Here is a 16950-nt window from a genome sequence, read left to right on the forward strand (position 1 = left end):
CCCAGGTGTTTCTTGACTTCCTACTTTTGCATTCCAGTCCCCTATAATGAAAAGGACATCTTTTTTGGATGTTAGTTCTAAAAGGTCTTGTAGATCTTCACAGAATCATTCAACTTCAGCTTCTTCAGCATTACTGGTTGGGGCATAGGCTTGGATTACCGTGATATTGAATGGTTTGCCTTGGAAACACACAGAGATCATTCTGTCGTTTTTGAGATTGCATCCAAGTACTGCATTTCGGACTCTTTTGTTGACCGTGATGGCTACTCCATTTCTTCTGAGGGATTCCTGCCCGCAGTAGTAGACATAATGGTCATCTGAGTTAAATTCACCCATTCCAGTCCATTTTAGTTTGCTGATTCCTAGAATGTCGATGTTCACTCTTGCCATCTCCTGTTTGACCACTTCCAATTTGCCTTGATTCATGGACCTGACATTCCAGGTTCCTATGCAATATTGCTCTTTACAGCATCGGACCTTGCTTCTATCAACAGTCACATCCACAGCTGGGTATTGTTTTTGCTTTGGCTCCATCCCTTCATTCTTTCTGGAGTTATTTCTCCACTGATCTCCTGTAGCATATTGGGTACCTACCGACCTGGGGAGTTCCTCTTTCAGTATCCTACCATTTTGCCTTTTCATACTGTTCATGGGGTTCTCAAGGCAAGAATATTGAAGTGGTTTGCCATTCCCTTCTCCAGTGGACCACATTCTGTCAGATCTCTCCACCATGACCTGTCTGTCCTGGGTGGCCCCACATGGCATGGCTTAGTTTCATTGAGTTAGACAAGGCTGTGGTCCGTGTGATCAGATTGGCTAGTTTTCTGTGATTATGGTTTCAGTATGTCTGCCTTCTGATGCCCTCTCACAACACCTACCAGCTTACTTGGGTTTCTCTTACCTTGGACGTGGGGTATCTCTTCACGGCTGCTCCAGCAAAGTGCAGCTGCTGCTCCTTACCTTGGACAAGGGGTATCTCCTCACCGCCGCCCCTCCTGACCTTGAACATGGAGTAGCTCCTCTTGGCCCTCCTGCCCCCGTGCAGCCACTGCTCCTTGGACGTGGGGTTGTTCATCTCCGCCACCGCTCCTGACCTCGGGCATGGGGTAGCTCCTCTCGGCCGCTGCCCCTGACCTCGGGTACATGGACATCACCAGATGTCAACACCAAAATCAGACTGATTATATTCTTTGTAGCCAAAAATGGAAAAGCTCTATACAGTCAGCAAAAACAAGACCAGGAGCTGACTGTGGCTCAGATCATGAACTCCTTATTGCCAAATTCAGACTTAAATTGAAGAAAGTAGGGAAAACCACTAGACCATTCAGGTATGACCTAAATCAAATCCCTTATGATTATACAGTGGAAGTGAGAAATAGATTTAAGGGACTAGATCTGATAGACAGAGGGCCTGATGAACTATGGACGGAGGTTTGTGACATTGTACAGGTGACAGGGATCAAGATCATCCTCATGGAAAAGAAACGCAAAAAAGCAAAATAGCTGTGAAAAGAAGAGAAGTGAAAAGCAAAGGAGAAAAGGAAAGATATACCCATTTGAATGCAGAGTTCCAAAGAATAGCAAAGAGAGATAAGAAAGCCTTCCTCAGCGATCAATGCAAAGAAATAGAGGAAAACAACAGAATGGGAAAGACTAGAGATCTCTTCAAGAAAATTAGAGACACCAAGGGAACGTTTCATGCAAAGATGGGCTCGATAAAGGACAGAAATGGTACAGACCTAACAGAAGCAGAGGATATTAAAGAAGAGGTGGCAAGAATACATAGAACTGTACAAAAAAGATCTTCACAACCCAGATAATCACGATGGTGTGATCACTCATCTAGAGCCAGACATCCTGGAATGTGAAGTCAAGTGGGCCTTAGGAAGCATGAACTATGGCTTAGTACTTTGGCTTTGTTCATAGCTTTAGCACTGTGAACAAAGCTAGTGGAGGTGATGGAATTCCAGTGGAGCTATTTCAAATCCTCAAAGATGATACTGTGAAAGTGCTACACTCAATATGCCAGCAAATTTGGAAAACTCAGCAGTGGCCACAGGACTGGAAAAGGTCAGTTTTCATTCCAATCCCAAAGAAAGGCAATGCCAAAGAATGCTCAAACTACCGCACAATTGCACTCATCTCACACGCTAGTAAAGTAATGCTCAAAATTCTCCAAGTCAGGCTTCAGCAAATACATGAACCGTGAACTTCCAGATGTTCAAGCTGGTTTTAGAAAAGGCAGAGGAACCAGAGATCAAATTGCCAACATCTGCTGGATCATCAAAAAAGCAAGAGAGTTCCAGAAAAACATCTATTTCTGCTTTATTGACTATGCCAAAGCCTTTGACTCTGTGGATCACAATAAACTGTGGAAAATTCTGAAAGTGATGGGAATACCAGACCACCTGACCTGCCTCTTGAGAAACCTATATGCAGGTCAGGAAGCAACAGTTAGAACTGGACATAGAACAACAGACTGGTTCCAAATAGGAAAAGGTGTATGTCAAGGCTATATATTGTCACCCTGCTTATTTAACTTATATGTAGAGTATATCATGAGAAACGCTGGGCTGGAGGAAGCACAAGCTAGAATCAAGATTGCCGGGAGAAATATCAATAACCTCAGATATGCAGATGACACCACCCTTATGACAGAAAGTGAAGAGGAACTAAAAAGCCTCTTGATGAAAGTGAAAGAGAAGAGTGAAGAAGTTGGCTTAAAGCTCAACATTCAGAAAACAAAGATCATGGCATCTGGTCCCATCACTTCATGGCAAATAGATGGGGAAACAGTGTCAGACTTTTTTGGAGGGGGGCTCCAAAATCACTGCAGATGGTGATTGCAGCCATGAAATTAAAAGACGCTTACTCCTTGGAAGGAAAGTTATGACCAACCTAGATAGCATATTCAAAAGCAGAGACATTACTTTGCCAACAAAGGTCTGTCTAGTCAAGGCTATGGTTTTTCCTGTGGTCATGTATGGATGTGAGAGTTGGACTGTGAAGAAAGCCGAGCACCGAAGAATTGATGCTCTTGAACTGTGGTGTTGGAGAAGACTCTTGAGAGTCCCTTGAACTGCAAGGAAGTCCAACCAGTCCATCCTAAAGGAGATCAGTCCTGGGTGTTCATTGGAAGGACTGATGCTGAAGCTGAAACTCCAATACTTTGGCCACCTCATGTGAAGGGTTGCCTCATTGGAAACGACCCTGATGCTGGGAGGGATTGGGGGCTGGAGGAGAAGGGGACGACAGAGGATGAGAAGGCTGGATGGCATCAGCAACTTGATGCACATGAGTCTGAGTGAACTCCGGGAGTTGGTGATGGACAGGGAGGCCTGGCGTGCTGCGATTCATGGGGTCATAAAGAGTCGGACACGACTGAGCAACTGAACTGAACTGAGTCCCTCACTTCCAGTCCTTCCTTCCCCCATGCCTCTTCCCCTTGGCAACAACAAGTGTGACCTCTGTGTTCATGAGTCTGTTTCTGTTTCATAGACAGGTTCATTTTGTGCCGTATTTTAGGTTCCACATATAAGTAATATTGTATTTGTCCTTCTCTTTCAAACTCACTTCACTTAGTATGCATCCATGTTGCTTCAAATGGCATTATTTCATCCTTTTTCATGGCTGAGTAGTATTCCGTTGTATGTATTTACCATATCTTCTTTCTCCATTCCTCTGTCAATGGACATTGAGGTTGTTTCCATGTCTTGGCTGTTGTAAACATAGCTGCTATGAACATAGAGAAGCATGTTATCTTTTTAGATTAGAGTTTTGTCTGGGTATGTGTCCAGGAGTGGGATTGCTGGATCATATGGTAACTCTACTTTTGGTTTTTTGAGGAACTTCCACACTATTCTCCATAGTGGCTGCACCAATTTACTTTCCCACCAACAGTGTAGGAGGGTTAAACTCGGCATCTTTGTCCTCAAAGCCTAGCCCTCCTGTGTCAACCCCAGCTCAAGGAACAGCACAGCACCATGGGGTTCCATGTGCAGAAATGGAGGAGTTACTCTTGGTACTCAGCACCCATCCCCAACCCCTCCTTTGGGTTCACACCAAGTTGTGCCCATTTGCCATTTCAAACCTCTCTCCGACACATCCCTTTCTTCCACTTCTGCTGCCTTTGCCCTGGTCCGAGCACCTGTCCTCTTTTGCCTGCACCATTGCAGCAAGCTATTCACCTCCAGGGCCACTTTGTTCCTATCACATCCTCCAGAGGAATCTTCTGCAGCCCCGGTCTGTTCCCCAGGGTCAGAAAGGCTTGGTGGTGTCCTGTGATTCTGAGGCTAAAGTCCAGATCTCTTTGGGTGGCCTGGAAAGCCTCCAGTGCATCCAGCTCCCCTAGACCCCTCCTGCCTTCCTTGCCCCACCCTCCTCTCGTACTCTCTCTGTTCTGGCATCATCTTCCATGCCCAGGAACGCACCCTGCCCTTTTCCCCCACAGAGCTTTTGTTCACGCAGTTCCTGTTTGCTGGAACACCCTCCCTAACCATCCCATCCTTCATGTCTAAGCTTCATGTCTAAGCTGTGGAGGCTGTCCCTGGTTACCCTCCAAAAGCCTGAGTAAGTCCCTACTGTTTCCTAGCACTTCTGATCCCCACGCCATTTGGATAATGTCTGTTTTCCCCCAGGCTATAAACTGCATTAGCATGTAGCTTGCCTGTCTTAGCTCGCTGTCGAGTCCCCAGTGTCCAGCCCAGTCCGTGGGACCTCAGACACTTGGGTGAGCATTGAATGTGCTAATGGAATGAGATGGAATAAATGGACAGCTGTGCCCTCCCTCCCAGTGCTCTTGTCCTCACCCATATCTGTTACTACCCTGCTTAATTGACAGCTTCCATCCAATTAGGCCTTTAAGAAACCCCAGTACCTGAGATGATGATAACAGCAAGGTTATGGGGAAAAGCTTCTCCTGTTCCAGTGAGAGCTGAGCTGCACCTTCAGGTGACCCATACCAACTGCGTCTTTGAAACGTGTCACAGGGCGTTTCACGTGGCTTCTTTGGTTCTATTGAGAACTTAATCATTGACTCATTCGCCATGGGTGGTCCTTCACAGCCTGCTGTCTTAGTACCTTGAAGACCATTGTTGCATAGGTTTTATTCAGTTCGGTTGTGGTTTCAGGCTGGAGGATAAACTAGCTCTCTGATACTCCATCTTGGCCAGAAGCCAGGAATCGTTTCATGGTGTTCGGTATTTATTGTCACAGAGTTTGGCTGGTAATAAAAGAAAGCTGGTGGGGCTGCCACAGTGAAGAGCTGGTGTGACTCGTTAAGACTGTGGTTCTCAGATTTGAGCCTCTGTGGGACTCATCTGAAAGCCCAGATGCCGGGCTACCCCGCCGCAGCGCTGATTTTCTGATTCAGCTGTTCTGGGGTGGGACCCGAGACTCTGCATCTTTCCCATATTCACAGGTGATGTTGGTGCTCCTTGTCCTCAGACCACAGTCTGCATGTCAGTGCCTCCAGATAGGGGTCTGCAAACTTTTCCTGGAAATAGTAACTGTTGCAGGCTTTGTAAGCCATGCACTCTCTGTCACAGCTACCCAGATCTGCCTTGGTAGAGCAGAAATAGCCGCCAGCAATTTGTCAATGAAGGGGTGTAAGCTGTGTTCCAATAAAACTTTATTGACAAAATCACAGGCTCTAGTTTGCAGATCCCTGGTTTAGCAGAACCTGGAGCATTGGCTCTGTTGGGAGTAGTACAGTGGGTGATTCCTACTCCCTCTCAGAGCAAAGGGGAAGCTAGTAATTCTCCCACATGCCAGGCATTTGACCTCATGGGACGGTTGCTGTGCTCAGGACAACGTGGTAGGTAGGCAAGGTGACATCTGCCTTTCTAGGCTGTATTTCTATCTGACACTGAAATAAAACCGTGCCACGGTGGGCATATAAAGTAGGAAGAACCCCTCCCGTCTCCTCTCACCCAGGAGTAAGTATACCCAGGACTGGCTCTGTAATTTGTAGGCCAAGTGCAAAATTGAAAATTCAGACACCCTTGTGCAGAAAGTAGTAAGAATGTCAAGATGGCAGTAGCGGAGCATTATAATAAACCCAGGACCCAATGGGGCTGTGCCAGTGTACTCCTGTGAGGCTAGCCTGAACGCACAGTGTCACCATGGCCTCCACCCCCTACCTCTGCCACACTCATACCCATAGGTCAGAAATGCTCTTAATGTGAGGACACTAACAGTATTGATATCATATTTTAGAAACATATTTGGCTTTTTCTTGCCAGCTTTTTGCAGCACTCTTGGTTCCTCTGGGATAAGCGTGTGGCATATGACCAAATTACCCAGTGTTCAAAGATATGTTACACAGTGTAAGGAGAGATGGCTTCTAGACTGACAGAAAATATACAGTGGGGAGCAATCCATCCACAGCTGGTTGGATATCCACCAGAAATGCGTTTTTAGCCTTGTGGGTAACTGGCCAACCATGTTAGAATAAGCTCTGTATCCAGTTCTCTTATTTCCTGTGATTTTTTCCCAGGATGTATTTCACAGGCTCTGGCTCCTGGTGGCCAGGGGGGTCCATAAGAGTTTTAGGTGTGCACATGCAACAGCCCTGACCAATATGGAGACTTCTACAGGAGCCAGAGCTCTATGTTCATAAATAAAACCCACCAAAAACCTAAGAGCATTGGCTTCTGCTGAGAGAGTATGCTTCATTGAAGTGATCCCGGAAGTCTTGAGTCTCTGGTTTTCCCTGCTGTTCTAGAACTAGTCCATGAGAAAGACAAATTGGAGGAAAATGTTAGCCTTGATCTAGTGGTGAATTGGGGACTGAAGAGCATCATTCTTCTGATCCCCCCTCGTCTGTTTTGAGCCACGGAACAGCTGTGGCATTTCCTTTGAAAGCAGCAGACAGCTCTAGCCCATGTGGAGGAAAGATTGTTTTGAAGTTGCAACCATGGATTTGGAAGGTTGAGTTCTCTTGTTACAGGGTGAGTGCACTGCACTATAACACCTAACCATAACCCCAAATGATGAGAAAGGATGTAGGCTTAGTAAGATAATGTACACCAGTAATATGCAGATTTCTTCAAATTTTATCAGTGTCCCCATGTCAGCTGTTCACATATTTGGCATCCTAGGTTTTACTGTAGAAAGCCTTTCAGGATCCCTCTCCAATTTGAATTATATTTCCTCCTGTCCTTCTGTCTCTCTCTCCTCCACCTGACCATCCACTGGCCCTCCAGCAGCCTCTGTCTTGGTAGTCATCACAGTGTGCCATAGAAATTGTTACTCATCTAACTGATCTCCTTGAAGGCAAGGAATGCGTCTTATTTTATGTTTGTATTCCCAGTGCCAACAACAGTGCTTATCACCCTCTAGATCTTCAAAAAGGACCGAATGAATGAAATCCAAAGTAAAACTCAGAACCTAGCTCATGTCACAAGAGAGTATGTGGCAGGTCAAAATTGATCTTCCACAATAGCAGTGTTCTCCAGTGAGAGAATCTCCTGTATCTGTTCTGTCCAAGATGATAGCCAAAAGCCCATGTGGCTCTTGAGCACGTAAAATGTGACTTTCTACAAAGGAAGAGCTGAAGTTTTGATTTTGAGTAATTTAAACAGCCACATATGCCCAGTGGCCACCATCTTGGCCAACACAGTCTCAAGGCCACACATCTCTATCCAATAAGGACCAGAGATAACTTCATTAGCTATGGAAGCAGGCATTCATCTTGTGCCTAACTTCATCGTGGAGCCTGAGAATGGGAGAAGTGGGGATGATACAACACAAGAAAAAAGAGGTCTATTTTCTCTCTTGTTTGATGCAACACACATATCAAGGCCAAGAATTTTAGTTGCTGTTGGTTTGGGAGCCTGGAGAATTTGGACTTTTAGTTGTGTTCCTCTTACCTCACTTCACCCTGCTAGGAAGTCACGGGACAAAATGAGATTGACCTCCATCATCTGTGTTCACAAATCTCACATGTCCGAATCTCTTTAAGGTAGCGACTTGCTAGTGGACTTGAACTGTATTGTGTACTGGGTCCCATTTTGGGTGGTTTCATCAATCCATTTCAGGGAGGTTGGTCTTCTTGAAAACAGCTGGTCATCTTTTGAAATGAAAGGAAGAACACTTTCTTATGAGGGCCTGGCATTTTTACTTTCCAGTGAACTGAAGAGAGATATATGGGGTTATCTCCTAGGGTAGGTTTAAGCAAATGCTAGTTTAGCATGGAATGATCATCAAAATGGAAAGGCCTAGCTCCAGTGTTTCATGCTGGGTAGTCATTCCCTATCTACTGTAAAGGCCGTTTGGGGGAAAGAAATTTAGCCACCTTAATGTGCTTGCCCTGAAGTCATGAACTGCTCTTGATTGCTGTTAAACATCATAATGCATTCAGAGTTCGATTTCCCTGACAAGCCATTTAGTTAAGGGTCTGGATAGTATAAACAGGGACGCGAGGTCAGGAGAGGGACCGACATTACCCTGAGGCCTGCAGTGCTCCACTGAAACATAAAATGTCTCCAAACTGAAAATGTCACCTGACTTAGTCCCTGGGGAGGTCTTTATGGACATCTCAAGTCAAAGTTGATTTGAAAAATGAATGAGTTTAATTTCTCTCAAGAATGAAGAGTGAACTGTGGCTCTCTCCTTCATTTCACTTCATGGGTGCTCATTTTGTCCCCTCCCACCCCAACCCTGTTCCTTTTCCCTCTTCAAGTACTTAAACGTCACCCACCGGTTCTGGGTTCTTGCTCTCAACATGTGCATTGGGCGGGGGCAGGTGGAAGCTGAGGAGGTGGGTTCGGGGGATGAGTATGATTAAATTGCTTGTGCTGCCTGGCTCTGGGGGAACATTTTTATTTAAAAGCTGAGCTGATTTCTGGTATTGACATGAATGAAACCTGAGTGGGCCCATTTGAGTAGATCTGGGTGGCTTGGTACTTCTAGGGACCCATATGCCCAACCCCTTTCCAGACTGATTCCCTTGATATTTTTCTGATCACAGCAATAGTGTAATTACTGTATTTGACTCTTCTGGTTGCCCAGGAGGTCAGAGGCTGGGGAAAGCCATTGGCTGCTGCGAAAATAGAGAAATAGCTACCTGAAACCCCATAAGGGTGAGGCTGGGGGGAACTTGACGGTCACTTGTCTTCATAGAACGGCAGCCTCACTGCAGTTCTTCTGACATTGTTAGTGGGGTGACTGCTTCTCATTGTCACTTGAGCAGGGGTCCCCTAACCTCAACCCTGGGTCAATCAGGAAGCGGTAGAGTTGTGCCTTACTCCATAACCATTTGTCACTTAGCTGCTCTGCCACACACCCCGAGCAAATTAAGCTTCATTTCCCATTGAAGCCCCCAGGTCCTCACCCACAGAAGCAGATGAGGGCAGCTCCTCTTAGCCTCTGCGATGCTGAGCTGTTACCCAAAGAGCACGCGGGGCAGAGGGAAGAGTCGACCTTCTCTGTTAATGCGCGGTCTTCATGAAGTCGTAGGCGTTTTACCCTTACCAGCCATGTTTTCTCCCCCCTGGGTCCAGGCTGCTTTGAATGCTGCATCAAGTGTCTGGGCGGAGTCCCCTACGCCTCCCTGGTGGCCACCATCCTCTGCTTCTCGGGTGTCGCCCTGTTCTGCGGCTGTGGGCATGTGGCTCTGGCAGGCACCGTGGCGATCCTGGAGCAGCACTTCTCCACCAACACCAGCGACCATGCCCTGCTGAGTGAAGTGTAAGTTGCCTCCTTCCTTTTAGAAGTGCATTTAAAGTGCCACCACCCCAGGAGGGTTGCAGAAATACTGCTGTGGGCACCCCTGGGAGAAAATGGATGCCTTTCATTCACGCTCCCCAGGGGCAGACAGGAAAAGGGCCAGGAAAGAAGGGAAAAGAAAGGGCCAGGAGTGCAGTGGGTGTTGGGGACCTGGGATAGGACTGCGCCTGGGGAATGGGACGGTGCACACATAAGACACAAGGCACGGGTGGCCAAGGGGGATGGTGGCAACACTGCCCATCCTCTCACCAAGGGTTACCACAGTCCCCAAGTAACAGATGCCCTCCGGTGCTGTCAGAGAAAATGGCCAGCCCTGGCCTGGTAGGAGCCTGTCAAGGACTTAGCCCCACCCGAAGTCTACAGGAGCAGGACCTGGATGTTCATTCTTCAAGCAGAGGAAAAATCCCCAGGGATCCTCCAGTTCAGAAAAGGGGAAGTTTTAGGGGTATGGCCTCAGCCCTGCTGTCCTAGAATCCTCTTGAGTGTCCAACTCCCATGCATGGATTCTCATAAGCGTGCCTGCCTGGCAGCAGTGTATTGATGATTATCTTCGCGTGTCTTCCCCTGCCCCTCACTGTTTGCTTTTTCCTTCCTTACTCCCAAAGTTTGACAGTCTTTAGGTGCCTTGTGATTGGGAGATACTTTTCTACCAGCCCTTTGAAAAAGGCAGGAATGAATTTTTATGAAATAATAAGGGAAGCATGTTGGAAGAGTCCTTGGAAATTTTTTTATCTGTGAAATGATTCAAAGAAATCAGCAGTGGGGGAGGCCATGAGGAGGATCAAGCAGGACAAGGGATTCAATGAGTGCAAACTGGGTACAAAAAAAGACCAAGAAATATTTACCATGACTGAGCCTCAGGAAAGCATGGTAGTTTAATTAGCTGGTGATGTTGGTAAATGGCTCTCAAAGTTGGAAGAATGTTTTTTTAAAAAATCCAAAGGTCTGTGTTTCACCCCAGGCTGAGTCATAATCTCTGGGGATAGGACCCAGGTACCTGTAGTCTCTTACCAGCTGGTTCCACTGGGCAGCCAAAGGTTGTCATCTGCATTTCTGTGGGGTTTCATAGGACAAAATTAGATGTGAATTAACTTTTTGTATCTTAAACCTGCTTGATACATTATCACTTGTGTTATGACAGTGTCTTGCGCAGAAAGTGTTTGCCCGAGTTACTCCATAGAGAGGCCATGAATGCTTACTTAGGGGTTTTAGCAGAAAACCATTAATCACAAAGCCTGGTTGGGAGACATTCTGATGTGGTGGAAGGAACAGACCATCCACTGGACCCAAGTTGAAATGCTGGCTGTATGTGTGTCCTGGATGAGTGGCTGTAACTCATCAATCTCTGCATTTACTTACATGCAAAGGAGTATCATCTAGTAAGTCCATTGGGGCCCCGCCCAAAGGAAACATCTCCCTCATCTGGGAAGTTGCCCACCCCTTGGAAGAAGGGTCCAGGTTGCTGTGGTCTGGGCAGGGGTGCCTGTCTGCAGCACCCCCACCGAAGCCATCAGTGGGTCGGCTGTCACAGGGTGTCACCTACCCTCACAGCCTCCCTCCAGAGGCCAAAATCAGGCCGCAAATGTAACCACTTGGGATCTTCTTTTCACAGAATTCAGCTGATGCAGTATGTCATCTACGGAATTGCATCCTTTTTCTTCTTGTATGGGATCATTCTGCTGGCAGAAGGCTTCTACACCACGAGTGCAGTGAAAGAACTGCACGGGGAGTTTAAAACCACCGCCTGTGGCCGGTGCATCAGTGGGATGGTGAGTATGCATGAAATGATACGAAATTCAAGTTTTTTCTGTCTGGTATGGTTTTTGGCACCCGCTCCCCTTTGCTGACATGTGGTCTGTGACTGCATTCACTCAGCAAAGCTGAGGCGTGTCTGTGACCCAGTGGAACCTGACCAGTTCCTTCTCTGGCCTTTCACGGACAGTGTTTGCTGACCTCTGGCCTAGCAGAGGACAGAGCTTAAAAGGGGCTCGGTAAGAGAAAGGGGCAGAGAGTGCTCTATCACAAAAGGAGATTCAGGGGTGGAGGGAGAGGTGGGAAGGAGGCATTTTTGGAGTTGGAGTTGGGGGGGTTGTTGAAGTGGGGTTTATAATGGCCTATGCCAAGCAGCTGGATGTGTGGGTCTGGCATTTGAAAACTTGTCGGATGTGAAGAAAACAGCTGGGGAGTTGAGAGAGATGCACTCACATGGAGGCAGAAAGTCATGGAAGGAGGAAGATAAACACACAGGCTGCAGGGCTGAGGACACCAAATGAGCTCTCTGCTGTCCTGAGGTGAGGACTCTTAAAGGTGTAAAACCAAGCAAGACTAGAGGGAAATGAGCATTTGAGCAGGTTTACTGTGCACTAAGCTTGTGTTCATGGCTATTGTAAATGTAGTAAAGGCGCATCTAATGCTTTTTAGTAATTTCACAGGATCATGAACTACCCAGGTTCTTTTCCACAAAGAGCTTCCTGTAGTGGTGGCTGTTCTACAGCCCATCTATTATGTAGAATAAAGGCAATTTGGAACAGAGTTCTGATGCAGTGGCCTGTGAGAGCATCCACACACCTTGGTAAGTGTGGAACTGATATTTACAAGGCACGGCTGAAGGAGGCCCTGCCCCAGCTAGCTCAGTGACCTTGGACAAGGGACAGCCTGCCTTGGCCACTCACGTCCTTACTAAATAGGGAACTGCAAAGTTCCAAAACTTCCCTTGTATCTGCTATGGTCCAGTGACTGCATCCAGCAAGTTCAGTATTAGGAGAAATATATTATTCTTCCTCCCAGGGATTACACTGGTTGGTGAAGATTCTTTCTCCTTCTTGTCCTAGTTCGTCTTCCTCACCTATGTGTTGGGAGTGGCCTGGCTGGGTGTGTTTGGTTTCTCGGCAGTGCCAGTGTTTATGTTCTACAACATATGGTCCACCTGTGAAGTCATCAAGTCCCCCCAAACCAACGGGACAGCAGGAGTGGAGCAGATCTGTGTGGACATCCGGCAATACGGTACTTCCTGCACAGTCCCATAATCTGTTTGTGTTCTATGTGCATATGCAGGTCTAAATTATTATAGGGTCATAATAATAATAATTCTAATAATCATTAGGATGGAGAAGAGCAGAAGAAAGCAGAGAAGACTGAAGAAACGAGACTCTGGAGATCAGGGGATGAGACCCTAGAGACTCAGGAGAGGAACTTGGGAGACTTGGGAGACGAGACCCAAGACTGGAGACTTTGGAGATCTGGATAGGAGACTCAGGAGATGAGACACTGGACAGTAGACTCAGGAGAGGAGACTTAGGAGACTAAGGAGATGAGATGAGACTTAGGCTACTCAGGACAGGACAGTTAGGAGACTCGGGAGACAACACAGTGGAGACTCAGGAGATGAGACTCTGGAGACGAGACCCTGGATAGCAGACTCAGGAGCAGAGTCAGGAGACTCAGGAGACAAGACCTTGGAGTCTTAGGAGAAGAGACACTAGAGACTCAGGAGATGAGATCCTGGAGAGCAGACTCAGGAGAGGAGACTGAGAGGAGATGAGAGTTAGGAGACTCAGGAGATGAGACCCGAGTGATTCAGGACATGAGAGCCCAGGGTCTCAGGACAGGAGACTGTGAAGAGGAGACTCATGAGAGGAGATTTAGGCTACTCATGAGCAGAGACACAGGAGACTCAGGAGAGGAGATCTATAGCCACAGGAGATGAGATCCTGGACAGGAGAGTCAGGAGAAAGACCCTGGAGACTCAGGAGATGAGACTCTGGAGACTCAGCGAATGAGACTCAGGAGAGAAGACCCTGGACAGGATACACTATCGACTCGGGATAGCACCCTCAGGAAAGGACACCTAGGATACTCGGCAGAGCAGACGAGCCTTAGGCTTAGCAGACAAGACTCAGGAGATGAGACCCTGGTGTCTCAGGAGATCAAGAAAGGAGACTCGGGAGAGGAGACTTAGGAGATGAGACTCTGGAGGTTAGACCCTGAAGACTCAGGAGACTCCGGAGATAAGACTTAGGACAGGAGATAAGACCTAGGCTAGTCTTGAGAGGAGACTGTAAACAAGACTCTGGACACTCAGGAGATGAGATTCTGGAGACTCAGGATATGAGTGGAGACTTTGAAGATTCAGGAGAGGACATGCGGCTCTAGAGACTCAATGACAACATAAAATCCAGGCATATTTTAAAGTCATCCAAAGGGACTCTAACAAAGCCGAGCGCTGGATACCTATTCAAACATATTTTTCTGAGTGGGCACTTTACCTAAGTTCAGTTTATGTTGAGAGGCCACAGAAAGGGCCATGGCACCTCCTGTCCATCACTGCAAACCAGACATCCCTCCTGAATGAGAAAAGGCAGTTTCAGTAGTACTTCTGCCCAGAATGGTGGAAATCCTGTTCTTGGCAGGATCAACTAGGGGGAAAAAGTTTTCCATTAGAATTGAAGAGGAAATAATTGTTCTTTCAGAGCTTTTCTAGAAGAGCTTTCTTCCTGTCTGGCTTATCCTCAGCATCTTACCTTGAACCATAATACAAAACTTAACCTAAAATGCCCCTTGCACTGAGCTCTTCTCATAGAGCCAAAGGTTCAACTACACTGTTCTTTAGAATAGATGGAAAACAGAGACTCAAGTTGATTTTTTAAATATTTGTAAATGAATATCTAGGTGCATGTATCATTTCCCTACTCTTCAGCATTCACTACAAATCTCTGGTCATCAGTAATCATTTTTAAAAATCTTCTGTCCTTGAAATCAGTGGTTTCATCATTTCCCATTCATTTCCCATTCTCCTGAAACAAAGACTTACTACTGGTCCATAACAAAGGTAGAAGGAATAGTTTTTAAGTATTTTCCTTTCTGACCTCCTGGGAGACAAGAGAACTTGAGGTGTGTTTCATATTTAAGGGCACATAGAGGCATTGATGACAGAAAAAGCAGCAGCCGCCATGTGGACGAGGTGACCACAGAGGGGAGTTGGATACAGCAAGGACACCACAGGCTGAGCTGGCCTCGCTCTGTGGGGAAGTGCAGTGATTTTCCAAGCTTCCAATTGGACTTTCAATCCAAAGTAGTTCTGAGATACTTGTAAAACACAACAAAAAGGAACAGAAAAGCAAAGACATACCAAATGGAAGTGCAGATTACAGAATATAAACAAATTCCTCTGTCAAATTGCCATGAACCTTTCTGAGCATAGCCTCTCCCTTTCAGAACGGAGTCAGGGCCAACCATGGTGAAAGAGCTTGAGGAGCAAGGCCACAGACCATGACGTTCAGGGCGAGATGTGTTTGGCTTGAGGAGGAGGAAATGCCTTATAAGGGCAGGGGTGGGGGTTGTCCTGCAGCTGTTGAACTCGAGTTCATGAATATCAGCTCAGCTAACCAAAGCATAATTTGTCCAATTATCTCATGGACTAGTTGCCTTTGTTCTTGCCCTGTTGTCCAAATAGGACTTTTTATTATTCCAGAAAGTTTCTTCTGCAGAGGGCAGATACATCAATTGTTGATGAAGAGCACAGCACGTGATTGTGTTGTAATTGCCTCTGAAAGTGGAGGGGCCCAGTACAAGCAGGGGTGCTGGCATTTGTGCTAATCACTAACCTTCTGCTGGGATTCACTTCTAGGAATCATCCCTTGGAATGCTTTCCCAGGAAGAATATGTGGCTCGGCCCTGGAAAACATCTGCAACACCAACGAGGTAGGCCCCGGCCCCTCAGCTGGTCCTAGATGACCACTGGGCACTTCAGGCTGAGGCAGAGGGTGCTCCTAGGGAGAAAGTCCACGAGGGCTCTGAGCCACCATTTTCCACCTAGACAATGGCCCTGTCCATGGCTGAATCCAGAGTGACGGTCCTGCGCCACCAGACAGCTTTCTCTTTTAGGGATATTTGGAGAGTGATCCCAATCCTGCCCAGTCTGAATATATCTCGATTCTTCTCTTTCATCTTCAGATTGTTTTTCAAAGTAGAACATTTGTCATCGGACCAATGTAAATTTTCACATAGAGGATTGCCCTTAATTTGTATACAACTGAATTTTTATACATTGGCAACTTAGTCTTTTGTTTAAAGACTGAGTTGCTGCTATTGCTTGTTCATCCTTACTTGGCAGTAAATCCTGACACACTATGGTTGAAAAATCTCTCTGCCCTAGAACAGTCTTCAGGCATTGGCTTACAACTGTATATAAAAGCAGATTCTCAAATGCACTGGTGGGAGCTTGCATTTAAGACGATCCTGACATGGTTTAGGAAGGAACAACCGCAATAATCAGGGCCCGCTACCTGGCTGCTGGGTGTGTACATCCACGATCCGGGCCGCAGGTGGCAGGCATGCAGGAGCAGGATAATACCCTGTTCGTGGGGAGCAGCCCCAGCTGCTCCCATGTAATTGGCCTGAGGTGCAGCCTCTTGCCAAGTTCTGAAAGCTCCCCAGGTAAGCCCAGCATGTGCCCGGCCTTCAGAAATCAGCCCTACAGAGGAAAAGGGAGCGTGCCCAGAATAGAGGCGGCCATCATTCCCCCACAGAATGCTCACCTTGGTGCCCGGTTCTCTCCTAGTTCTACATGTCCTATCACCTGTTCATCGTGGCCTGTGCTGGAGCTGGCGCCACCGTCATTGCCCTGGTGAGTGCTGGCCCCCTTCCCTGCAGGCACCATCCTAACAGATTTCCCTTCCAGCCAACACACCTGGGACTCTGCCTTGGTTCAGGTGCCCCTATGTAAACGTACCCCGTGTCTAGCCTGCAGGAAGGACGAGGTGCTGGTCTTGGCATTCATGGTAGGTGATGAGATTCAGATTCGGTGGGAAGAATCCTTTTGCCTCTGTTTAAAGGCATCTTGTGGGGTATAACTTGTGGGATATAGTGCTAATTTATGAACAGTGTACCCAAGGCCGGCAGCAGTGTGCCCCGTCCTGACCGGAGCTTGCTGAACACATGTATTTTCTCTGTCAGGCCCCCTGCAGTTTCCCTGCGCTTAGGAACACTAGACGGCCCTTTAGCACTCTCATGAGGGACCACAGAAAGAGTGAGGTCACAAAAATGCAAAAACCAGGGCACATGATGAAAAAGACGCTTGTCTACAGCTTGCCATAGCTGCCAAGGCTGCCACAGTTGCCTTGGGCATGTCAGCTTTTCTGCATTCTGTGCATCTGCGTGGCCGTCAGTGCTGACCTGAGAGTTAGGGAAATTTTAGCACAAGGACATATTCACAAATACGGA

The 16950-nt window shown here is 47.1% G+C and overlaps 1 protein-coding gene across 6 annotated transcripts in view; it reads left to right on the forward strand.

Annotated features, from left to right (window-relative positions):
- Positions 1 to 16950, forward strand: part of GPM6B (glycoprotein M6B) — a 161029-nt gene that overhangs the window by 140041 nt on the left and 4038 nt on the right. For all 6 annotated transcript variants that reach the window (XM_061408156.1, XM_061408157.1, XM_061408154.1 and 3 more), the window contains 5 exons: positions 9504 to 9690; positions 11342 to 11498; positions 12561 to 12732; positions 15356 to 15429; positions 16289 to 16354. In XM_061408156.1, coding sequence (XP_061264140.1) covers positions 9504 to 9690; positions 11342 to 11498; positions 12561 to 12732; positions 15356 to 15429; positions 16289 to 16354 — 656 coding nt within the window. The remainder of the gene's footprint in view (positions 1 to 9503; positions 9691 to 11341; positions 11499 to 12560; positions 12733 to 15355; positions 15430 to 16288; positions 16355 to 16950) is intronic.

Source organism: Bos javanicus, chromosome X, assembly GCF_032452875.1.
Source record: "Bos javanicus breed banteng chromosome X, ARS-OSU_banteng_1.0, whole genome shotgun sequence".
Classification (NCBI taxonomy): domain Eukaryota; kingdom Metazoa; phylum Chordata; class Mammalia; order Artiodactyla; family Bovidae; genus Bos; species Bos javanicus.